This window comes from Bombyx mori, chromosome 19, assembly GCF_030269925.1.
Source record: "Bombyx mori chromosome 19, ASM3026992v2".
Lineage (NCBI taxonomy): Eukaryota > Metazoa > Arthropoda > Insecta > Lepidoptera > Bombycidae > Bombyx > Bombyx mori.
This window is the reverse complement of record NC_085125.1, coordinates 12,155,826-12,182,780: the sequence shown is the minus strand read 5'-3', so window position 1 is coordinate 12,182,780 and position 26,955 is coordinate 12,155,826. Positions and strand designations below refer to the sequence as shown.

At 41.1% G+C, this 26,955-nt stretch overlaps 2 protein-coding genes across 4 annotated transcripts in view; one reads left to right on the top strand and one right to left on the bottom strand.

Annotated features, from left to right (window-relative positions):
* The window catches only part of LOC101739906 (hemicentin-2), a 296,485-nt gene that overhangs the window by 65,337 nt on the left and 204,193 nt on the right, over positions 1–26,955 (top strand). The window lies entirely within an intron of this gene.
* LOC101743886 (organic cation/carnitine transporter 2) overlaps positions 20,661–26,955 on the bottom strand; it is a 37,934-nt gene continuing 31,639 nt past the window's right edge. For 2 of the 3 annotated variants that reach the window (XM_038017675.2, XM_038017676.2), the window contains exons 9-10: positions 23,828–23,955; positions 20,661–21,765 (exon numbers count right to left, since the gene is read on the bottom strand). In XM_038017675.2, coding sequence (XP_037873603.1) covers positions 21,722–21,765; positions 23,828–23,955 — 172 coding nt within the window. In that variant the 3' untranslated portion in view covers positions 20,661–21,721. The remainder of the gene's footprint in view (positions 21,766–23,827; positions 23,956–26,955) is intronic. The other variant, XR_009975721.1, reaches the window with a different exon arrangement.

The window sequence follows — 26,955 nt, the reverse complement described above, 5'->3', positions numbered from 1 at the left end:
CATTAGAGTGATATACCCATCAGTCAATGCTATTACCGACGAGCCGTGAGATCTATGGTACGAAAAAAAATAAAAATGAAATGCCAACCCTACGATCCGAATTAGGCACATATGTTCGATCGTTGCGTGTGCCGGTCAGGCCCCGTCGTAAAATCGACCTGCTTTACCCATAGTGTAATGAGTTCCAGTAAACCAATGAATATTCCAGTGGCCGCCAGCTCCAAATCTAGGAGACCGTAATAAGTCACGTTACGAATGGATCTGATCACATTGGACGGTGTTTTGTTTCCGAAAATTTGTTTTCAAAGCCCCCATACTATCGCAAAATGGAACCGGTTCGTCTTTCTTCGCTTTATTTGTCTCCCATTTTGCTTAATATTACGAAATGTTTTAAAAATTTGCGGGTATCAACATTACACCCACTAGAATCTACTCGTGATCCTGGCGCTTGCAACAGCCCTGAAACATCGGGAGCTCATGAAACGTGAAAATCCTGGTAAGAATCCGTTAAAAATTACTTTACAACATTAAAACCACTGAATTTTGAAACTTAGTTAGACATTCTATCAACGGACCTATTCTGTTATGGAAGTGAAGCAATAAAACATTGTTTACTTTTATTTTTTAATCAACTGCAAGTTTGGTTCCGTATTTCGAATAAGCTTTTTCTTTACTGCAACTAGTAAAAATAAAAGTGTATTGTAATTACTTACTTACTTCCTTATTAATATAATATTACTAACTTAGTTATTAATACTTTAACGGTAGGCAGCGGCTTGGGCCAGGGAGGCGGATCTCGCTCAAGCCCTGGCTCTCTAAGTGTTTCGGGTCCCCCTCACCTATCGGTCTGGGGACCGATAGGTGAGGGTGGCCTAAGAAGACGACGTGCAAGCTGCTCAGCACGTGTTTTACACCTGAGCATCCGGGTGATGGAAGGCCGGCTATCCTCGACCCACGCTGGTAATGACTCAGTGGGGTATTCCGTACGATAAACCACTCTAACCGGCGCCATCTAGGCGGGCTTCGGATAGCCTGCCGACCGAGAGGGCTGGTGATCGTAGCGCCGACGACTGCAATTATCAATCAGAGAAACAATAATTTGTTCGAGCTTGCTCACTAACGCAGACTTTGTACGTCATAAAATTGAATCTTCATGACATGTATTAAAATGGGGATATACATTGTGAAGTCTATAAGCCCTCTTTAGTAACACCAGGTGATATATTACCACATTCATCTATCTATCTAAGCATCTAAGGATATTTTTTTTATTGCTTATATGGATGGACGAACTCACAGCCCACCTGGTGTTAAGTGGTTACTGGAGCCCATAGACATCTACAACGTAAATGCGCCACCCACCTTGAGATATAAGTTCTAAGGTCTCAAGTATAGTTACAACGGCTGCCCCACCCTTCAAACCGAAACGCATTACTGCTTCACGGCAGAAATAGGCAGGGTGGTGGTACCTACCCGCGCGGACTCACAAGAGGCCCTACCACCAGTAATTACGCAAATTATAATTTTGCGGGTTTGATTATTATTAAATTAAATATTAATATCTTAATTTCTAATCTTCTAAAGTTACATTAATTATTTGTTATCTAATGTTATTCTGAAATCTTTAGTTTAATCATAGAATAAAAAATAAGAGCAAACAATAAAATTAATGATGTGTTTCAAAATCTCGACCAAGATGCTAAGTTACTCACTGCTGATAACTCAAAATGAATATCGAACACAACGCTGTTACCATGCACAAGGGGTCTTCATTTTAGTATAATCAGCTTTTTCCTACATTTTAATCTAAATTTTCATGAATATTAAAACGCATGCAAAGTTCCGTGTTTCAAAAGCTTGAAGCTCAGAGATATGATGTATTCCAATTCAGTGGCGAACTTTTTTTACAGTAAAAATATGGTAAAATTACGGCCAGTAATAATTTTTGATGCGTAATATACTAAGAGGTTATTGCACCTGTTTCTAGTTGAGGTTTAGTAGGCTCAAACCAACTTGAGGTGACCTCATTCTCTGTTCTTCTCTTCAGACCAGAGGAGCTGATATAATTTGAGGATCCCCTGATTTAAATGAGTAACTGGTTACTTTGAGGAATCGTCATAGTCTAAATAAAAGATAATATGGTGTTCAAATACCGCAAGCAGGTAACATATTCTTTTAATTAAATACTCATACATACTTCACATATTATCTCGTTCTTTCATTATGAAGAAATAACAATATAATAGCCGCAGAAGCTGTTGCCGCTGTGCCCCTAGCATTGCATATGTCAATTCGTCTACCTACAATGGCATGAAACAAAAAAAAGCACTAAAATATAAACTACACTATTAGAACATTTATAAATGTACATAACTGCTAGTTGTTGGGCGTAATGTGAACGAAAATAGACAAGATGGTAATTTTTTCTGTTTCCGCATTTTCCTGACTATCTTTTACGGTTCGAAAGGTAAATGTGGTGCATGAGATAGTCTTGATCGAATCTCATACAGATATAATAATAACAATAATAAACATTTATTCCAAACATAAATAACCAAAAAGAAAAAGAAAAGTAATGAGGCTTGGAAAGGGTTACCGGCTCAGCCTCCTAGCGACTTCTTGGCTCAGGGTGAACGGTAGAATCCACTTATACCCTCTTGGGTATAGACCGTGAACTCACCCACTAAAAAAATGCATTTATCCTCTAAACAGGGTGTAAACATGTGGAATATATTAAATTACTATCCTATTTTAGTTTCACACCAAGCACACTAACACAAAACTAATTTAATATACCGCTCCGTATTCTAAAATCAAATAGAACTTCGCTTTGAATCGAGCATTTCCATTGACCGCAGCTGAATTCGACCCAAACCTCGATTGGACAGATCATTATTGTAGACGCGAGATAAGCAAACTACGAAATATTTTAAATTTGGTCGTTGCAAATGAAGGACCACAGACTGCGGGAAGAAACGATAAGAAGCGGCAGTTCTGCGTTAAAGGAAGGATGCACAATACCTTTATGTAGTCCTTGCTGCAGACTCGTACCACTTCGCGATGAGAAACACCAACGATTTCACTTATTTACGTATTTAACATAACAAAGACACGAAGCGCGCGCGCGGTTGTTCAGCCATATTTTTTCGTCTCTTTGATGTCACCACACGATCTCGCTCGCACGCGTCCGTAGGTAAAGTGCCGGAGAGGGATGGGACAGGATTTGCAAAACCAAATTAAAATGTTGCTATTTTTCGAAACTTAAAACTAACAGTTTTAAACCAGCGCAACCATTCCCCCGGGCTTGAAGGGACGCCTTCAAAGTATTATCTAACTAAAACGTGTATTATCTAACTAAAACTAAGAAGTGTATTATCTAACAAACGAATAACAATAAATTCAAATAAGTACGCTACGTTTATCTACTATTACGCTATGTTCCTACAAGAATTAAGAATTTATACTAAATCTATATACAACTAACCTAAATAATATGAAAAATCTAAATGAGCTACTGGTTGGGTAGTGGGCAGAGTCGCACCACGGGACGCAAATACGATCCGATCGCTGTCTTAACCCGTGCAATGCGTGTAACTCCCGTGGAGTCCGGAAACACTTCTTCCACGACACCCAAAGGCCAGTGTAGAGGAGGCGAATTATCGTTAACCAGAATCACCACCGAGCCGACGACGACTGGATCGACCGGCGTGTTCCATTTGCGGCGTGATTGCAACGTATGAAGGTATTCCCGTCTCCAGCGCTTCCAAAACGATTGAACTAATTTGTCTAGCAAATCGTGTCTAGCAAGAGTAGTTAAATTTTCATCGATTTCTTCCGCAGGCAAGCATTTCAAAGGCGTGAGATTCAAAAAATGCGCAGGAGTTAAGGCAAGCGGTTCTGAAGGATCACTAGAGAGTGTTCTACATAAAGGTCGTGTATTCATTACCGATTCGATCTGAGTGAGAACAGTACATAGCTCTTCAAATGAAAGAATTGTATCACCTATAACGCGATATAGATGAGACTTTAAGCTTTTGATATTAGCCTCCCAATTCCCGCCAAAATGGCTAGCTGTCGGTACATTTAGGGACCAATCAATGCGATTTTCAGCTAAGACGTTACCAAACTCTGTATTATGATACTTTGAACTAAGAAATTCATGAAGTTCTGAAAGCTTGCGTTTAGCACCTATATAATTCGTTCCATTGTCCGAATAAATTCTACCCACCGGGCCTCGTCTAGATAGGAACCGCTTGAAGGCTCCCATGAAACTAGCTGTGCTTAAATCACCAGCCAGTTCTATATGTACTGCGCGCGTAATCATGCAAACAAACAAACACACGTAAGCTTTGGTAGAACGAATACCTCGCCCACGTGTTATGGTAACCTTGAAAGGGCCAGCATAATCTGTACCCGTGTGAATGAAGGGTTTAGCGGATTGAACGACACGACAAGAACGATGATCCGCCATTTCAGGGAATGTTGGCTTAGGACGAAGTCGAAAGCAAGGCATGCATTTGTGTATCCTATTCCTAATTAAATTACGAGCAGAAAGTATCCAATACTTCTGACGTAAGAGCGCCATCAGCAGGTCAGGACCGGTGTGACAATTTAATTTATGATGATATTCGACAAGTAAATTCAAGATCGGATCTTTTCTCGGAAGCAAAATGGGATATTTCTCGTCGTAGCTCAAGTCAGAGTTTCTTAAACGTCCCCCTACTCTAATTAGTCCATCTTTAAGAAATGGTTTTAAGTGTCGAAAAGCAGGGCTACAAACTTGACCTTCCTTGAGCTTCGCGATCTCGGCGCGAAAATAAAACCGTTGAAGTTCACGAAGAATTAATAACTCAGCGAACTCATAATCCGATGCTGACATGCGATATCTGTGAGGTAACAATTTTACAAATCGACAAACGAAAACTACACTGCGCAATAGTTTAGACCAAGATGAGATACGATCTCCTAGTGATAATATAAGAGATTTTTCATTTAAAGTAGCGGCGAGAAAAGTCTGTTTCTTTTCTTCCGGCGCCTCAGGCTCTACGGAAGGATTAAAAGGAACAGCAGGCCACTGCGCGACATCCAAATGTGCCCAAGGGGGGCCACTAAACCAAAGCGGGTGATTAATTATTTGGGAAGGAGTGAGGCCACGCGACAAACAATCAGCGGGATTGTCTTTACCAGACACGTGATATAGATTTTGTGGAGATAAATAGCTTTGTATCTTCGTCACTCTGTTAGCTACAAAGGTGCTCCATCGATGAGGCGATGAATGTGTCCAACAAAGTGCGACTGTTGAGTCTGAAAACGCGAATATATTGCGAAAAACAATGCGATTTTGACAAGCGACTACTACATTTTTTATGAGCTGAGCGAGTATGAGAATCGCGCAAAGCTCAAGTCTGGCGAGCGACACAACCTTTTTAGGAGAAACCTTTGATTTTGCTGTTATCAAACGTATTGTACTATCATTGTTATTTTGAACGTGAAAATATATCACCCCCCCATATGCTTTCTCACTGGCGTCCGCGAAACCTAAGATAGTCGCGATGCTGTCGACGTTCATACCTACGTGACGTGGGATCTTTATATGAGAAAGCAAAGGAAGTTCTTCTTTGAATCGGCTCCACATTTTTACTATATCTTCGGATGGAGTGTCATCCCAGTCACAATTGCTCAGCCACAACTGCTTAATAATAAGTTTAACGAACAGGACGACCGGTGCGACAAATCCCATGACGTCCCATATTTTAGCAACACATGACAGTATTGTACGTTTAGTACAAATTTCAATCGGAGTGTTAATTTTTATACAAAATTTGTCCGACGTAGGAGACCAACACAAGCCGAGTACTTTATGCTGGTTCGACTCATCGAACTCCTTGACACCTGGCAGGCGATGCGACGGCGGGATCGAATCTAACACTACTTGTGAGTTACTCGTCCACTTCACCAGCTCGAACTGACCGGCCTTCATGAGACCTATCATCTCAGAAGCGGTCGATATGCCGACGTCTTCAGTTGGAATTGAATAAACAAAATCGTCCATATACAGGCTAGTATCAATAATTTCTCTGGCCCGCGGGTAAGCGACACCTTCATCAGCTGCCAGCTGTTTAATAGTACGCAACGCATGAAAAGGACTAGACTTAAGCCCGAAAACTACACGATTAAATTCGTAAACTTGTAATGGTTGTTGAGGAGAAAAACGATATAGAATGCGTTGAAAACGCCTGTCAGATTCTCTGACTCCAATACTCAGAAACATCTGACGAATGTCAGCGGAAAGGGCAACCGGAAACAAACGAAAATTAATAATAATATTAAATAAATTTCCTTGGAAATTTTGTCCACGATATAACAGATCATTGAGCGAAACATTAGTAGTAGTCTTACAACTACCATCGAGTACGACTCTTAATTTGGTTGTGACCTTATCTTGTCTGATTACACCATGATGCGGAATAAAATAAGAAATATCTGAACTGTCACAATCTACAGCTGAGAGATAGTTCTTCTCTAAATATTCGAGAATGATGTTGTCGTACGCTAATTTTAGTTGCGGAGAAGCTTGCATCTTTCTTTCTAAGCAGTAAAATCGACTTTCGCTTGCTTGACGCGAATTACCGAGAGTGTTAACATCACCTTTAAAGGGCAAAGCCACCACGTATCGTCCGTCACTATCTCGTGTGGTAGTACTGGTATAAAACTCCTCAGACATTTTGTTCTCGGGGCTGAGTACAGACGGCACGTCTACCTCCTCTAATTCCCAAAACTTCCGAATTGTGGAGTCTAACGGGTCTCCGGTACAGCAATATGAAAGGCTCTCGTTGCTAGCTACACGAACGGGAGCGTCACCAACAATAACATAACCGAGGATAGTCTCTAACGCGATCGGCGAGGCATGCGAAGGCCGTCCTTGAACCTTGTTCGATAAGAGCAGATGCGGGAAAATCGAAGCTCCAATCAACAGTTGGATCGGGCCTGGGTTAAAGTAAGTATCGTCTGCCAATGCTATGTCTTCGAAATTCGATAAAAGAGAGGCATCAACTGTGGTAGTCGGTAAACGTTCAGTAATTTTATCTACTACTAACGACTCCATAGTATAATTTACGTTACGATCGAAACGAGAATAAAATTTTATTTCTACAGAACCTTCAATTGTTTTACTAGAACCTCCTATTCCCTTTACTACGGAACAAGCAGGTCTATTATTTATGTTCAAACCCAATCGTCGACAACAATCACGAGTGACAAAATTGCTTTGAGACGCGCCATCCAACAACGCGCGTACACAATGCTCCCTACCACGTGAATCAATAACAACTACACGTGCGGTCGCAATTAGTACCGTAGTAGGACTGCGTAAGATGCGGTTATAACCTTTCGATAAAGTGCACAGCGTTACGTCATCCGTGCTGACGCGAGCTGGAGCAATGCCCATATCATTTAAGCCTACCGAAGAAGGCATGGAGGGCCGTGCGACAGCCGATGCTCGTGTACCTGGTGACTGCGTGCGTCTAGCATTCGAATGCGCTTTACTCGCGACGGGTTCAATTCCGAAACATAATAAAGTGTGATGCTTAGAATTACATTTTTTACATAAAGAGGCCGACCTACACGCGGAAACACGATGACCGCTACTTAAACAATTTATACATAAATTGTTCGATTTGACGAATTGAAACCGCTCGTTCGGTTTATAACTATTAAAAACCCTACATTTATAATTGTGATCATGTTTGTCACGACACATACTACATACCGTTGACTCAGAACTAGATGTATAAGCCTGTGTAGATGACAACTTAGAGTCAAACTGCCTTTTGTTGGCAGCCTTGGGAACCGATGACGTGCGTTCTAATACTTTTATGTGATCACGAACAAAAGACACTAGATCTACAAACAATGGTATTTCGCATCCCTTATTATTTAAGCGCTGATAGGATTCAAACGCACGGGCAGTGTCTGTGTCTAATTTTTTAAGCGCAACATGCAAAAATGTAAAATCCGATAGGTCATTGACCTTCAAGTTTTTTAAAGCGGCTACCGACGATGCGAACTTGTCCAAAAATAATTCTAAATTACTAGGCTTTGCAGAAGAGATAGGTTTAAATTCAAATAATTGATCTAAATACGCAGTAGCAGATAGACGTTTATCTTCGTATTTGCTATTTAATAAATCAAAAATTAACGAATAGTTTTCGGCGCTTGGAGTAAATCCCGCGCATATGGAACGAGCCCTGCCGGTTAATTTGCCTATCAAATAATAAAGTTTCTCAGAGTCCGTTAACGATGTATTATTATGCACGACATTCCGAAAGCTAGAGATAAACAAAGGCCAGTTTTTTATATCGCCATTGAATTCGGGAATTTCTATTGGGGGTAGTTTCGGAATCCTATGTTGACCAGCCAGCGTAACGTGATCCCCCGTTTGCGATTGCGATTGTAACCTTTTGGCAGCTCGTTTCACGCAGCCTAAGAGATCTTCAAACGCCGTAAGAGGTTGATAATTAACTAAATAATCGGGATTAGCCTTTAACTCCAACAAGATTATTTTATCGAGCACACCTTCAAAATCTTCACGCAATGAATCTACTGTTTCAAAGTCGCACAAAAAAGCGTCAGCGTTGAATGACTTTGAATCCATATCTCTAACTTGGCTAGAAATGCTTTGCATGCGGGAGAATATCCTATCTCTTTTGGCATATAACATCTTTAAATTAGTATCTGAAGGTGCCATTTTAAGATAAACGTAAAATAAATATTTCAAATTAACGAACTAACGATATTCGAAGCGGCGGGAAAGGTAAACACCTACCTACGAGTACAAATTTATGCGAATAGTACAAATGTTAATAAATATTTTATAGTAAAAAACTAAAGATAATATTCGAAGCGGCGGGTGTTATTAGCACACAGGAATACGCTACTACCCGTCGCCTGGCGTTTCCTATCTATCGCCTTTTACGATATCCCAGGAAGAGGCGGGAGTGGTGTTATTCTACTTAAGGTACCCGACACCACACGGGGAACCTACACTGAATACCTAAACTAATGTATGCGGCCGGCTCGAGGCGTACGCTCGACCGGTGATCTAAACAAAGAAACTATTGTTTGCAATAATCGATATAATATAAGAAACCAGAACGCGGGTTTTCTATCTACCTAATTTGATATTGTAAATAAGTGAATTTTAAGAAATAATGTGAATTTATTGTAAGAATGTGAACGAAAACGATATTTAAAACGAAAGCAGGAAAGCGATATTTTTTCGAAGTACCTACTTGGTACGCGGTTCTAATTATATTAGGTAAATTAGGTAAACCTAGGCAATGGTTGGCGCTGATTCAATACAAATCCGGCTCGAAGGACCAAAAAATGTAGACGCGAGATAAGCAAACTACGAAATATTTTAAATTTGGTCGTTGCAAATGAAGGACCACAGACTGCGGGAAGAAACGATAAGAAGCGGCAGTTCTGCGTTAAAGGAAGGATGCACAATACCTTTATGTAGTCCTTGCTGCAGACTCGTACCACTTCGCGATGAGAAACACCAACGATTTCACTTATTTACGTATTTAACATAACAAAGACACGAAGCGCGCGCGCGGTTGTTCAGCCATATTTTTTCGTCTCTTTGATGTCACCACACGATCTCGCTCGCACGCGTCCGTAGGTAAAGTGCCGGAGAGGGATGGGACAGGATTTGCAAAACCAAATTAAAATGTTGCTATTTTTCGAAACTTAAAACTAACAGTTTTAAACCAGCGCAACCAATTATTGTATTAACCTTTTTTTTTTTTTTTGGTCAGGAGGAAATCGCCGGACTTCCGCCCTCCACTGGGGATAGAGGGCGGAGCATGTCAGAGTCGAACTGACTAAAACCTCCTGTCGCTCAACAACCAACGTCCAAACCTCGCATGAGACAGAACTCATGAAGAGGCAAAGGGAGGACAGTGAAGCGTTTAGTGCGGAGCACATCTCTCCCATCACCCTCCCCCTCGGGACGCCGGACCGGCGGTCGTCGGCGCCACGACCACCAGCCCTCTCGGTCGGCAGGCTATCCGAAGCCCGCCAAGATGGCGCCGGTTAGAGTGAGCTATCCTACGGAATACCTCGCTGGACCAGAACCAGCGTGGGTCGAGGATAGCCGGCCTTCCATCACCCGGATGCTCTTGCGTAAAACGCGTGCAGAGCAGCTTGCACGTCGTCTTCTTAGGCCCCCCTCGCCGGTCCCCAGACCGACATGTGAGGGGGGACCCGAAACACTTAGAGGGCCAGGGCTTGGGCGAGATCCGCCTCCCTGGCCCCCGCTCGGCGGCGGCGGGATTGTGCGTCTCTCACGCGCCCCGCCGCCTCCTTCTGCGAGATGGTGCACTCGCAGAAGTCGAGCATCGCCTTCCACGACTCGTCGTCGCCGAGCATCGATGCCACAACACTCGGCAACGACAAGTCGTTTCCTACTTTTGCGACGAGGACACGGCGCCACCCCTCCCATGCGGGGCAGGCGACGAGCGTATGCTCTGCCGTGTCCAAGTCGCAATCACAATGGTGGCACTCTGCCGTCGGCTCGGCTCTGATCCGGTGCAGGAACTCACCGAAGCAACCATGCCCAGTGAGCACCTGCGTGAGCCGAAAAGTGAGGCGTCCTCTGTCACGATTCACCCAATCCACAAGGACCGGGCGAATCGCCTCGACGGTCCTACGACCGGCCGAAGGATCAGCCAGTCGTCTGGACCATGACTCCAGCACGGACCGCCGAGATTGGGCCCTCCGCGCTCTGACCACACTGTGGCTGAGACGCGCCACGCCCCGGGCGCGAAGGTCAGCCCGCCACTGATAGTCAGCGGCGAGCGCCTCCGCTTCCAGAGCCCAAGGCGGCGTCCCAGCCAGTACACACGCCGCCTCAAAGGAGATGGTGCGATAACCACGGATGACCCTGACCGCGATGGTGCGTTGCGGCCGTTGCAGCAGCTTCGCCACCCCCGCGGCCAGGGACTGGCCCCACACAGGCGCCCCGTATAGGGCCATTGATCGCACCACCCCCGTATAGAGACGGCGCGTCACCTGGTCAGGCCCCCCGACGTTGGGCAGAAGCCGGCTTAACGCGCCGGCCACCCCCAACAAACGAGGGACCAGGTGCTGAAAGTGAGCACGGAAGGTCCAACGACTGTCCAGAATGAGGCCGAGGTACTTCAACTGCACCCCGACCCCAATCCGGACGCCTCCAACCACGATATGGGCATCGACAGGTGGCACTCTCCGGGGCCTGTGAAACCACATGGCCTCGGATTTACTGAGTGCCACGTCGAGGCCCAATCTCCTGATTTTGCCGACGACATGCGCCACCCCAGCGGTAGCAAGACGGGCAGACTCAGCAAAACTCCCCCCCCGGGCCACGACCAACGTGTCGTCTGCGTAACAGATTACGCTTAGGCCCGGGAGGAGGGCACCCCTCAGTACCCAGTCATACCCGATATTCCACAAAAGGGGGCCGAGCACCGACCCCTGTGGAACACCGCGCACGACCGGGAACCGGTGCACGATCCCACCGTGTCCGGTACACGTGACCGATCTGTCCTCCAAGTAGGAACCCACCAGCCGGCGAAGTTAGGGGGGCACTCCGTGCCGTTCCAGCGCCCCCCCTATCACGGACCAGGGCAGGGTGTTAAACGCATTGGCGATGTCGAGAGACACCGCCAAAGCCACCCCACCCCTGGAGACGGCCTCCTCCGAGAGGGCCCGCACGCGAAGGATCGCGTCTACCGTTGAGCGGCCCTCTCGGAAGCCATACTGCTCCGCCGACAGATCGGGTCCCACCCTGACCAGATGCTGGATGATGCGGGCCGCCAGAATGCGTTCCAGCAGCTTGCCCACCTCATCCAGCAACACGATGGGACGGTACCCGGCGGCAGTATCCGCCGGGCGCCCCTCCTTTCTCAACAGCACGAGTCTGCCCGTCCTCCACGATGAAGGAAACCGTCCCGACTCGAGGCAGGAGTTGTAAAGCCTCAAGAGTCGGTCCCCTAGGGCATTGTATTAACCTATAAACTTTACACAAATCATTGTATTCCTTATATCTACAACTATTTTATTTTACTGTTACAGGGCACGAAATCGGCTGCGATCGTTTTCGGAATTAGTGTATTGGAATAGCCACAACACAGGGAATCCTAATTTGGGGCAGAATGACCATGTGTAATTTATTCCCAATTATTAGCTTAGTTAGTTTAGGTCGATATGCCAGATATCAGCTTGGAAACAATAACTTTAGTTGCAGTGGCTTGTGATGATACTACTATAGATGTAATATGGGTAATAGTAATGTATTAACGATGACAGATAACTGTTGTATACAAGACGGCTGATGGGGCCAAAACATACACTAGTCGTCGTGGCCTAACGGATAAGACGTCCGGTGCATTCGTGTTGAGCGATGCACCGGTGTTCGAATCCCGCTGGCGGGTACCAATTTTTCTAATGAAATACGTACTCAACAAATGTTTACGATTGATTTCCACGGTGATGGAATAACATCGTGTTATAAAAATCAAACCCGCAAAATTATAATTAGCGTAATTACTGGTGGTAGGACCTCTTGTGAGTCCGCACGGGTAGGTACCACCACCCTGCCTATTTCTGCCGTGAAGCAGTAATGCGTTTCGGTTTGAAGGGCGGGGCAGCCGTTGTAACTATAATTGAGACCTTAGAACTTATATCTCAAGGTGGGTGGCGCATTTACGTTGTAGATGTCTATGGGCTCCAGTAACCACTTAACACCAGGTGGGCTGTGAGCTCGTCCACTCATCTAAGCAATAAAAATAAAAATAAAATAAAAAAAGTCCGGGCGATTACGTGCCGGAAAAGGCAGCGTGAGTGACAGTCTTCGGTTGAAGGAGGCCTTAAACCGAAGACTGTTTAAGATCGCGGGACTCCGCTGCATGGCGGCAGAGTTGGGCGGGTCATTGAGGAGAACCTTGCGAAAGGCCTTTCTCTCGACATCAGTGGGCTTTACTGGTCACCGTCCTCGTCGAACACGTCGCTTGCGACGAAGGGCTCGACGAGCGAATTAACCCATAGAGACAGCCCACTGAGTTTCTCGGCAGATCTTCTCAGTGGGTCGCATTTCCGATCCGGTGGTAGATTCTGCGAAGCACTGCCCTTGCTAGGGTCAGTGTTAGCAACTCTCCGGCTTGAGCCCCGTGAGCTCACCTACAAACGTTAGAGTGAAGCTGAAATAGCATCTCAAGGCTATCAGCATAGGTAGGGAAAAAAAAAATAGTGGTCGAATGATGACTAAGAAGACCTTAGTTCTGTTCATTTAAATTAATTACTCAAGATGGGCGATACTGTGCCCTAATGAGCAACAGCCGCTTAACAACAGGGGAACCGTCTGCCAACGTTTAAAGACTTTAACTAATTCTGCAAAAAAAAAAAAACACGAATAAAAAGTTCACTCACAGCTTGTGATTTCGTAACCCAAACTTAGACATAAGCGATCCCGAAACACTAATTAGATTTTAATCTCATTGCATAAAGTGCATAATACGTTCTTAACTCTATTACAAACTTTTAGCATTAAATTAATAACTGTCAGATTAATATTCTTAGTTAGGGGCTAAAAGTCTTAATGAAAATTAGCTCGAGTTAAGTAATTGTGCTTAATTCGTCCATTTTACGTCTACGCGGACTTATTAGTTCGGTTAAGTTAGAAGTATGAAAATAAATAGAAACGTTCGTAAACTTTTGATCCTTGTTAGGAGTTTTCCAGTTTTCATTTAAGAATGCGATTAGTAAAATTAAGAATTTCTTAAATAATACTCCAGCATTTTATAATTATTGTTTTTATTTTTTATTTTTTTATTGCTTAGATGGGTGGACGAGCTCACAGCCCAACACCGTATAGTTACTATGCTTAACTAGTAACTATACTTGAGACCTTAGAACTTATATCTCAAGGCGCATTTACGTTGTGGATGTCTATGGGCTCCAGTAACTACTTAACACCAGGTAGGCTGTGAGCTCGTCCAACCATCTAAGCAATAAAAAAAAAATTATAACGGCTCCCTCACCGTCTTCAAACCGAAACGCATTACTGTTTCACGGCAAAAATAAGCAGGGTGGTGGTACCCACTCGCGCGGACTCACAAGAGGTCCTACCAAGAGTAAATGTCTGTAAGAAGAATGTGAATGTGAGGGAATATGTGAAAAGAAAAATAATACTTTTTTTTAGAAAAATAGACGGTAGTTGCTTTAAGCTAACTACCGTCAAATATCGACTAATAATGTTAGTCGTTCGTGGACCACCTAAACTGTAAGGCTTTCGAAACGTTTGAAATAATATTACGACAATAAAAGACACGAAATTCAACAGTAAATGTAGTTTTTTTTATTGCCCTTGTAGGTAGACGAGCATACGGCCCACCTGATAGTGAGTGGTTACCGTCGCCCATGGACTTCAGCAATGCCAGGGGCAGAGCCAAACCGCTGCCTACCGAGAGCCATACCACTGCCTACCGAATTATATTTTATATATAATTATATATATTTTAATTATATCTTACACCTACTAAAGTAATTATACAGAACGTATTGCCTCACGTTTCCTTAGCATTTCGAAATAATTTAAAACTGGACTGTCCGTCCGTGTTGGTAATGTGAGTTTAGGTTTATTTGCCAACATTGTTGTCGAGTTCAGTATTCGAGACAGTTTGATGGCCAAAGCGACTGAGCTAACTAAATTTCCGTACTAAATTTTACTTTAGGGCAAATTTTGACATTGTCTGCGCGGTAACTTGGGCGGCAGTTGGTTAAAGCTCGAATGTATTTCACGGAGCTTTCAGTTTATTATTTAGACATTAGTTTGGTCAGTTTACAATAATGGATTGAATATTAATCTGAAATTGTTTTTATTCTAGGACGATGCTAAACTCGAGTACGTTCCAGATAAAAGAGATCACCCATAGACACAAACCGCTAAATTTCTCGGCGAATCTTCTCATTGGGTCATGATTCCGATCTGGTGGTAGATTCTGCGAAGGACTGCTCTTGCTTGGGCTAGTGCTAGCAAACTCTCTCAGGTTGAGCCCGTGAGCTCACCTACCGGTTCGTGAGTAGCTGGAATATCCTCTTAAGCTACCAGCGATTAGTATGAAAAAAAGAGCAGAGGTCATTTGTTCGTTTTAAGTGTCGTGTCAATACCTCACTGTCGACTGCCTCTCATCAATCCATGGCTTTATTGCTAGATTGGACTAAGTACTTGGCTTCATTAAATATATTCGCGTAATCATCTTCCTTTTGTACAAAAAAATATGAACATATTGTTTCTAAAAAACTAATTAATGACAACATACTTTCAGTCCAACTAATGATATTAGTAGTGAAGTTTTCATATTAGAAATTCATGTGTGAGTCCTTCGATCGACTGCCCAAACACCTGTTCGCTTCCTCATCAAGTCTTAAGATTAGAAGCGTGTTTATGTGGATTATCCATAGATTAACTGGCATTGTTTACATATCTCATGCTTTTATCTAACTCAGTTACGTTTCTCTAAGAGTTTCTTTAACGAAACTATAACTTAACATATTCAGGTTATATTTGTACCTCATTTTAATTTAGGCTCGGAAAGTATTCGGATAATTTTAAATATAACATTATTATGGTTCTATTAATACGTAATAAATCTATTAGTCGTAGATTGATAAAGCATAGCTATTTGCGGTTTTGATTGACAAATGACAACCTCTTATGTGAATTGAACCGACCTAACACCTCAGCATCTTCACTTACCCAATTAAAGAGATTACCAATTCAAATACCCTTTAAAACTAAACTGTCTTCTTGCTATGACAATAGAAATAGGAATAATGTTGGTAGTGGCAGGATCCATAAAAAACACGTGTGGCACTCGGGGACTGCCGCGGTAAAGTTATTGCATAGAATTTTTTATCAACTTATGCAATTATAATTAGACAATAATAATTTAATATTAAAACAATAATAAAATAAGACGACGCTATATTTATAAACATTAACAAAAGCAAAACATTAACTGTCCCCTTCACATTCATAAGCTAGACTACGCGAGAGAGAGATGGGCAGACATTTCATGATGCGCATGCAGTGCGATGTCACGCGGCGCGCTTATTCACAAACACTACACAAGCGCAACGTGTGAATGTCTGGAACGCGAGGTACATGGTAGGCGGACTGGGGGGTGTTAGGTTTTATTTTCGTTACGGAATTTCTTGATTCGGTCGCTGCGCTAAAAGCTATGCAATAACTTAAAAACACGTATCAGGAATATCTCGATTTTTATATTAGGCTATTTAAGATTATTATATTGCTAAAACTACTCGTTAACATGCGGGCGAACCGGAGTCTGGAATAATAGATGCCAATGAACAGACAATAACGTATACGCATATATCTTTTTCCATTTGGAAACCATTGCTATTTCCTTCAAACATTCCTGTGAACCGAGACGCTTCTATAACAAACTTCCGACGAATTTCTCACTTGACATGCAAAATCTAGCTTGCTTTATTGAATTTCGTCCTTTAATAAGTACTCCACCGTAAAAAAATTCATACTGGAGTGTTATAAGGAAAGCTATTAAATACATAACGTGTAGAAAAATGCAAATGCCACATCAATACGATTGGGTGCATCAATTAAATACCAATGTTTCAAATATTTTAGATTTTTAGAATGCATGCGGCTTCGCTCGTGTTAACTGTTACAACTAATATTATGTAATGGAAAAAGCAAATGAAATTGCAACTCTTCTATTAACAAAAATTTATAACTTATTAACAATACAATACAAGTTCAAAGTACAATAACTAATGACTACTTACTACAGATCAAAGCAATCTCATTTATGGGATTATGAACCGAAAATTAATTAGTTAAGAAAATAAAAGGTTGTAAGATTAGAAATAAGAATAATGCAATCAAATTTTAATTTAAACACTTTCTTTTTTTTTTTATTCCTTAGATGGGTGGACGAGCTCACAGCCCACCTGGTGTTAAGTGGTTACTGGAGCCCATAGACATCCACAACGTAAATGCGCCACCCACCTTGAGATACAAGTTCTAACGTCTCAAGTATAGTTACAACGGCTGCCCCACCCTTCAAACCGAAACGCTATTACTGCTTCACGGCAGAAATAGGCAGGGCGGTGGTATCCACCCGCGCGGACTCACAAGAGGTCCTACCACCAGTATATTAACAACTTTACAAATTTACAAAAACCATTTACACATATTCACATATTAATATTATATATTTCTAATACTACAAAAAATAGTATGCATCACGAACTAAACTTGTGATAAAATACAATTGATCTAGCGATAAGTCATGACCAACTGTCGAATGTTGAATGGCACCTCATTTCCCACAATGTTTGTACATAGAGAAGGGGATAATGAAATTACATAAGCAGTAACTTGTTTTATTGCTTAGATGTGTGAAAGAGCTCACGACCCACCTGCTGTTAATCGGTTACCGGAGCCCACAGGCATCAACAATGTAAACCTGCCTTCCCCGAGACATGAGTTCTACAATCACATTTTTTTTACAGTACAGTAAAACGACTGCCCCACTCACGTACTGAACCCAAACCCCACCGAACCCAACCGAAACGCATTATTGCTTCACGGCAGAAATCGGTAGGGTGGTAGTACCTAGCTGCGCGGGCTTAAAAGACACTGTACCACCGGTAATTACGCAAATTATACTTTTTGCCAGTTTAGTTTATTACACGATGTTATTCCTTCACCGTGGAAATCAATCGTGAACTTTTGTTAAGTACGTATTTCCTTAGAAAAATTGGTACCTGCCTGCGGGATTTGAACACCGGTGCATCGCAAGATACAAATGCACCGGACGTCTTATCCATTAGGCCACGACTATTTACAACCTGTGGAAAGTCTGCAGGAGAGAGCCATATTTTAGGCAATTATAAAATTTTATGTGGGCCTTCGTTTGCAAATGTTCAAGTTAAGAACGTCTACAAGTACCTCGTGTAATTAGTGACAATTACTTTGAAAGATTTCATTACATAGGCAGATAGATGCTCTGTAGAAAATATAGCATTGTTGAAACAATGAACGCGTATAACAAACAAACAAACAAACAGCGGTTTGCTTACACTAGTACAATCAATAATTTATTGAAAGACTCCATTTATTATTACATAATTCCATAATTAGTTAACAAAAAAACTTTTCACTTTTGTTTAGCATGTTAATAATAAAACCCTAATGATTGGATATGATTATTAAAAATGTTAATCAATAGGGTTTTGTGATTAAATGACTCCAACTGAAACTCATTATATTAGTTTTTCTAAATCAGATTAGGAAAAAAACCAGTTTATATCATAAGCTTGTATTCTTTTTCTAATTCTTAAGATTTTTAAATTAAACTCGCTGACCCGGCAGACTTCGTAGTGCCTCAATCGATAAATAAAAGACCTAAACTTTTGTATTAAATTAACTTAAAACAAACAAAAGAAATCCGTCCGACGGGGGACACATCAAAGGAAAAACAAATTTGTTATTTTTATTTATTTCCGAGCATTTTCATATTTTCTATACTATACTATACTATACTCTGTATTATGTCTTCTTTTATGTGTGTACATAAATAAATAAATAAATAATAAATATTTATCTACCTTTTAAACCTTCTCTGGACTTCCACAAATAATTCAAGACCAAAATTAGCCAAATCGGTTCAGCCGTTCTAGAGTTTTAACGAGACTAATGAACAGCAATTCATTTATATATACTATATAGATTATGAATTTGAAGCTAGAATAGGCCGCTAATGCTTTGATTAACGCGTTAATTTGCTAAACATTGACTAGCACATTTTAACAGCATAACTAATCAATCACTATAAATGCATTGAACTCCGAAACACAATGAAAAACGGCCCACTGAGTTTCTCGCGAAGCACTGCTCTTGCTAGGTCTAGTGTTAGCAAATTTTCTCAGCTTGAGCCCATGAGCTCACCTACCCGTCCTCGCGAAACTGAAATAGCCTCTTAGGCTACCAGCCAAAAATGGAAAAAAATATGAAAAACAAACCTAAGAATCGTGCCTATACCAATCCATTATAGATATCAATCAGAACAAAAAATCAATGGAGCTTGTCCGACAGTCATTTATAAAGACTACAGGCAAATCCTTCAATGGGATTACTCTGTTTTTACGTGCACCAGTGAAAGGTTAACCCCTTTGATCCTTTTAAAGCTACATTTTAACGATAACGATATTTTGTTTACGTTTTGTGATAAATAATATACACTACGTACATTGGTAATACAAGAGTCCATCCATCCCTCACCTCTTACCTCCGTAAGGAGCGTATAAGCTTCCACACTTATACGCTTCAGGAGGAGCGCGAACTCCGCGTTGTAATACGCGGAATCCCTAAAGAGTTAGATGTAGAGCTCGTAAAAGCCGACCTGTTAGAACAAGGCCTACCAGTGAATTCTGTGCACCGTATGCACACCGGTCGCGGTAGGGAGCCATATAATTTGGTTCTAGTCGCTCTCCAGCCTACCCCCGAGGGTAAGAAAATCTTTAACACACAGACCGTCTGTAGGCTCTCTGGTATCGCTGTCGAAGCCCCCCATAAAAAAGGCACTCCTAGCCAGTGCCATAACTGTCAATTGTATGGGCACTCTTCCCGTAACTGTCACGCGCGCCCCCGATGCGTCAAATGTTTAGGCGATCACGCCACGGCCCTATGCACTCGCGATCAAAAAACCGCGACGGAACCGCCTAGCTGCGTCCTGTGTCGAACACAGGGTCACCCCGCAAATTACCGCGGATGCCCCCGAGCCCCGAAAATAAATCGCCGCGTCGCCCGCCAAAACCGCCTCCGAGCTTCCGGCCCAGACATGAAAGCCTCGGCACCCTCTGCGTCGCAGGCTAAGCCAGCGTTCGTTCCGGCGGCGGTGCCCAGTGTCTCGGCCTGGGCGAAACCGCTGCCGTACACGAACACGGCTACAACTCCCTCCTCCGCGATTCGTCCCGCCCCCGCGACTCGTCCCTCTCCCGCGACTTGCCCTCCGACCGCGTCCGAAAATCTCGCTTTAGCGATCGACTTCTTTCAGTCGATCAACTTTGAGCGCGTTAACGCTTTGGGCGACGCCATTCGCGCTGCCTCCACTGCACAACACTTTATCGCCGTTGTGCAAGAATACGCCGACGTATACGCGTCATTAAATACGTACGTCCTCCCCTCACTCCGCCGGTAATCAATGGCGTATATAAGTAGAATAAAGCCCCTATCCGTAACGATAGGATTTTTTAACGCTTACGGTCTCGCAAATCAACGTGATCAGGTTTCTGACTTTTTGCGTGACCATCAAATTGATATCTTTTTAGTGCAGGAGACCCTACTTAAGCCCGCGCGCCGTGACCCTAAAATCGCGAACTATAACATGGTCAGGAACGACAGGCTCTCTGCCCGTGGTGGTGGTACCGTCATTTACTATAGAAGAGCCCTGCATTGCGTCCCGCTCGATCCTCCCGCGCTCGCTAATATCGAAGCATCAGTGTGCCGAATCTCACTGACGGGACACGCGCCGATCGTTATCGCGTCCGCTCAGTAATGAGGAAACGACAAAGAAGAAAAAGAAGAAGAAGAATCTCTATATTTAATTTTCTATATTAAATTTAAACGATGATATGGGCTGTTCCTTCAATATTTAAAAACATTTTGATACATTCTTGCCCTAAAGTATTTTGACACGACGTCATTCTAAAACCATTTCAGAACTATTGTAAAATTTATTTAATTAAATGAAACAGATGTTTTAAAGTTTTGAGTACGGAGGATAACAACAGCAAAAAAATTCGCAAAATAACGAACCGTTGAACAAACAAAACCGTTGATTTGAAGTAAACAATAATTAAATAAAAATGTGACATGGTTTCGATAAAACGCGACACAATTAAACTTTTTTTAAACAGTCAAGTAGCGCTAAAATTTTATATTGTTTTTTCTCCTACCTACGCCGAAAGTTCGGTTTTCGTCCTGCTGTACAAGGACGAAAGTCTAACTTTTTCTCCCTGGGTACTGACAAGTGCGCATACGCGTTATAGTGTCTACGTCTGTTCTCACGCACCTAAAATTCTCCGCCATTGTTGTGCTCGAGTAATTTGCAATATCGTGTTTAGTGTAAAAGTGAAATAAACAAAAGGCAATAAAATTTAATAGTGAAGTATTAAACAAAAATGAGTTCATCAGACAGTTCTTATTCAATTAGTAGTAGTTTATTTAAAAAGTAAAAAACAGTTAAATTGTTTTTTTTATCTTTCCCCCCGCCAGGTCTTCGCTCCTGGATCCCACCGGGGCTTCGCCCTTGGACCCCGGCTCGGTACTCCACGGGTGCTAAGTTTTTTACAATGTCGAACTTTCGGCCTAGTAGGAGAAAAAATAATATGTGCACCGAATGAAAAAAGTAGGACATCTCATCCCGCGTGTTTGCAATTTTACACGCGGGAGGAAATGTCCAACTTTTCTCCCTTGGTGCACAATTTACTATTTTTTTTATATCAAAAACAAAAATCAATAAAACTATCTCGAAGATTTTTTGTTTTTCATAGGTCTTTAGATTCTGATCATTCTTGTATCCACCTTGTATAAGTTCTCAGTGTGACCATTTTAAAGAAACACCGGATAGCCTAGTTACTTCTTCGCGGAAGGCAGGAACAAAGATATCGCAGTTACACCTGAAAATAGAAAATAAACAATATAGTCATAATCTTCTAGACGGTGATCAATTGAGTAAAAAATCTTTCTCTGATGATGACGGCAGCGTTTATACTTTGAGAGTATTAAGTGAGAAAACACTTTGAACCAGTTAACAATTGGCGAATGCATATAAAACCCAATAAGAAAATCTATTTATTGCCTACCCACTGCCAGGAGCCTCAAAGGGCAGTTCTGGATTCACTGATGTTAAGACGAACTCGCGGTAGTCAGTCTGTCAGTCTCTGCTAATATCTGTCCTAGCAAGAGCAGTCCTTCGTCGAATCTACTTTCAGATCGGAATCGCGATCCACTGAGAAGATCGGGCGAGCGACAATCTCAATGGGTTTTGTCTGTGGGCTAAGTTGCTCATCGGACGGATTCGATGAGAACTGTGATCGGTACTTGGAAACCTACACAAGCATATTCATATTTATGTATACTAACTATACCCGTCCGCTTCGCTGGGCATTTAAAATTAACATTATTATTTCTCATCCCCACAAAGATTCTCATCATTAACGCCCCCGTAACTGGTGTAGGAAGTCCAACACTCATATAAATATTATCCTATCCAGTAAGTACATGTATTTTATACATGGATACCAAGTTTTAAGTCAATCGGATGCATGGTTCAGTAATTATAACGGAACATCCGTAAAAACCACTGAAAATTAATATATTAGGATACACTAACGTACCAAATTACTAAAGGAACTTGTTAGAAGGAAAATATGGAGCTGCAGTTATATTAATTATGAATTCGCTTTGGAACTTCCAATCAATTCAATTTCAATAACTTAACAATACGAATCAGTACTAGATTCTGTATATTTTTTGTTTATTCTGTTATTAAAATTAGTTAACGCTCTATTTGGATGTTTTCTTACATTCCACGATATGACGTCGACATCGACGACGTCACACTTTTGAAGATCAATAACCATCACTCCCCTCTCAGTAATAACATCTGGTATATTATTTTTCGTTACCAAAATAGCTTTCACTTTAATTTGAGTTCTTATTAATATAACTATTATAATAATATGACAAAAAATTCTACAAATATTAGTACATTGCCCTTCTCGATCTTCCAAACAAGATACCATTAGACCACGAAAGTTCTATTTCTATATTTAAAATATAGTATTATTATGTTTTCTAAAATATTTCCACTGTATTTAAATTATTGGAAATAGAATTACCATCAAATAGATTTTAAAAAGAATGAGTGTTTAAATATATCAGATAATTGATTTAAGCTTTCAACAAAGTCCAACTGTATAGTTTTGCGTAAACTTTATAATTTATTTAAATTTTATATTATTATTCAATAGATCACAGCTTGTTAAAAAGGTTCTGGCGACATTTTTCGTTAACATAATTCAATCGTTCTAATTTTGAAGTACTTTAACGTTTTAACTGTTTCAAGAGAATTTAATTAAATCTTTTCTAGGTCTATAAGATGTAATTAATTAATTTTATATTCAAGAGCAATAAGGGACATGCCAAGACCAAAGAGCTCCATCGACTTAAGGACCAAGGAACATGTGAGCTATCGATACCGAAGTGTAAGTGGTTGCTATGAATACCGCTGCTAAGCTTGATACATGAGATTGAAATTTCGAGGTCCTTGACATAAGAGCTGACCTAGCCTCCAAACTAGAAGACAGAACTGCTTCGGACAGAAATTGTCTCATAACTCAATTCATGCGAGATTACTACAAATCTTTTCACCAGCACTTGAAATAAGAATTGGGAATTAGCTATTATGGAATTAGATATGAAACTGAATACAAGAAATATCATTTTTAACAATCCAATTCCGTCAAGTACATTTTTAAATAAGTTTTAATTTGATACTGCATCTTAACTAGCGAAAGTTTCTTTATTTTCAAGCAATCGTTTCATGATTAGACAAATGTCTTGGTAGTTATATAACAAATTAGAGGTAAGTTTAAAATAATGATATGAGTAAGATGGAACTTATAGTACATAAGTTGCGACAACCCCTCTATGATCATACTGTGGAAATATACTTACACATGACCATTCCGGTCAACGTGAAAAATGGTACTCCGCAGCCCATATCAAGGAGAACCGGGAACGCCACATTCGCTGTTAAGGTACCGATCCTCCCAGCCACCATTATCATAGAAATAGCCAACGTTCTGTAACCAAAAGTTGGAGTTTTGAGCACTTTTAATAGAAAGACCGATCAAATTAGCTATATATCGCAAAACGATAATGAGTATTACTCTAGTTAAATTTGTATTACTTAATACTGACTACGTCTTAAGTGTATTTCCTTTAATTTTAAATTTTTTGATAAATAAATCAATAACTGGAAAGCAATCCCGCACGGTCATTCGGTCCTAATTTAGGATGCCCTCTGTTATGGGTACCAGTGGCTGACAAAAATACATTTAAACGTTTAAATTTAAACATATATAGATAATAAATATACAGGCAAACAGCGAACAAACTTGTTCATCACAGGAACGTTTGCTCGATCTGGGAATCGAACCCACGACCCTCGTGCGCCAAGTCAGTCTGACAGTCAGAGGCGCTAACTACTAGACCATCGAGTCAGTCAAAATTGATTGACGATACCTTTAAATTTTGTCTTGCCTCTTCAAAAAATAAAACCTATTATCATCCACATACGTACTCATTTAATGGAAAGCGTCAATTTACAACAATAGGACGCAGCTACTTAAATATTTTTGGAGTTTGCTCCTTTAGAATCGATTTACATATATAGGCCCGGGGTATGAAAATTATGGGGACCAAAATCGTACTAGCATGTCACACGAAATGCGTTATGCGCCTGATTGCGCATGTCACACGAAATGCGTTATCGCAGGTGACGCCGGGCTGCTGCGCCGGCAGTCCGCCACAAAGCCTCGTACTGATCGCGCGTTTCTCTCATTATTGTATTTTCATATATTTGTTAGTCGTTTGTTTTGTGTCTCGTTAATTTGTTAATAATCTGTAGTGTATCGTGTTGTCGTAATATAGAACTATTTCTCGTATTGTTTCGTTTAATTTTTTATATCCAGTAAACTCCAGTCGTGCGTCGGAGCGGACACACACACTTTTTTGCTCTTAAAATCAAACCACGTATTTTAATTATATAGCTTTTGAAAATGTCCATATCCATTCAATAGTTATTAGTATCGAAACAAAAGAAACACGCTTTTGTTTTTGGAGTTTACTCCTTTAGAATCGATTTACATATATAGGCCCGGGGTATGAACATTATGGGGACCAAAATCGTACTAGCATGTCACACGAAATGCGTTATGCGCCTGATTGCGCATGTCACACGAAATGCGCGCCGGGCTGCTGCGCCGGCAGTCCGCCACAAAGCCTCGTACTGATCGCGCGTTTCTCTCATTATTGTATTTTCATATATTTGTTAGTCGTTTGTTTTGTGTCTCGTTAATTTGTTAATAATCTGTAGTGTATCGTGTTGTCGTAATATAGAACTATTTCTCGTATTGTTTCGTTTAATTTTTTATATCCAGTAAACTCCAGTCGTGCGTCGGAGCGGACACACACACTTTTTTAATAAAATTGTGAGTTTAATCAAAAAAAAAACAAAAAAAAACATCCATTGCGAAGCGCATAATTTTCCATATACCTTAAAATACAGAATCATCCGTCTGTATTTGGCTCTATTGTGACTGTGGGACTGACAAAAGCTGTATCGGCCCTTTGTCTCGCAAGGTCGGAACATTCGGCGCCGGATAAGATCATATCACACTTGATTCCAAATTCAATAGAAGCATTCCGACTCAGTGATTTGGACCACCACAAATTGTTTTCGACATTTATCTATGTTTGTATGAACGTATTCATCGTTTAATTGTACAGCGTGTCCTGATTTTGTGAATTAATCCGTTATTTCGGATCCTTTGTTTCAATTCACATCAGGTTTGTACATACCATATTATATTTGGATATGTATTAAATGTAGATATTCTGTACGTTCACTTGTAGGTAAAGTTTATGAACAAGGGCCGGTATTTCATCAACTTCGGTTGATACTTCGATTTCATTTCCGGTTTCGTGAGTCCCGACATAATGGTTTAAAATAATCGCTGGGAGCCTCCAGGGGCTATTCTTCCTCCTGGCTGAGCCTTTGCTCACCCACCTGCCTTGGTAAAACTGAAAAGGCCTCCGGCCACCAGTAAATTCTCAAACATAAAAAGGGCTATTCTCCAGTCGTACGTAGTCAAACTTAGGCTTATCCTGCGAGACTTTGTTAACTTATGCCATAGCGAAAGCAGTGCTTCGCTAAAACTACCATCGGATTGGAAACGTGACCCACTGAGAATATCCGATATAAAAATCAGTGGGTTAATAACAAGCCTTTAATTGAAAACGTAATGATCATGAACCGATCTTGACTCCCTGTTTAGCTTGATAACAAAGATCATGGGCTCCAATTTGTAAACCAAGATAAAATCTAACATACTTGTAATTTCAATCCTGTGCCTAAAAATTGATGGTGCCTAGACAAAATCATCTTTTGAACTATAATAAAAAGTGAAAAGAAAACTGTCCTATAAAAACAAACAGATAACTTTTAATCCCACAGTTCTATTTGTATGTATCTGCAATAAAATGTTCTGTTTCAACAAATAGGAATTTATTTCTACAAGTATTGGAGGCTTTGACTTTATATCTTTGAGCGTGTAGCAAGCATTTTAGTTTTGTTTTAGTCAGTCTGTAACTACGATGGAGAGCTTTATTAAAATTTGGCAAGGTCTAGATGGCAGCCAGAATGTATGACTCCTTCGCATAAAATAAAAGCAGAGCTAGCCTAACAGATTAAAAATACGTTCATCACCGTTAAAAAGGAGTATGTAATAAAATTAATATTTAATTAAGTACCCATTTCTATCATGCTTATTAGTTTTACACAGTAGATATTCATTCATAGGGCAGAGTTTTGTACGTGCTAAGTAAGAATGGGGGTGTGGCGAAAAATTTTGTAACACTTCACTTGAAAAGAAAAAGTTCTCGTTATCGTTTCTTGAAATACCTATAGCGTACCTAAACTTTATAGCCTGTTCACAATCATACTTGGTGCTTAGCCAATCTTCTCAATACCATCAAATTAAATCTGCAAATTGGAACTACTTCAATATCCCAACGATATC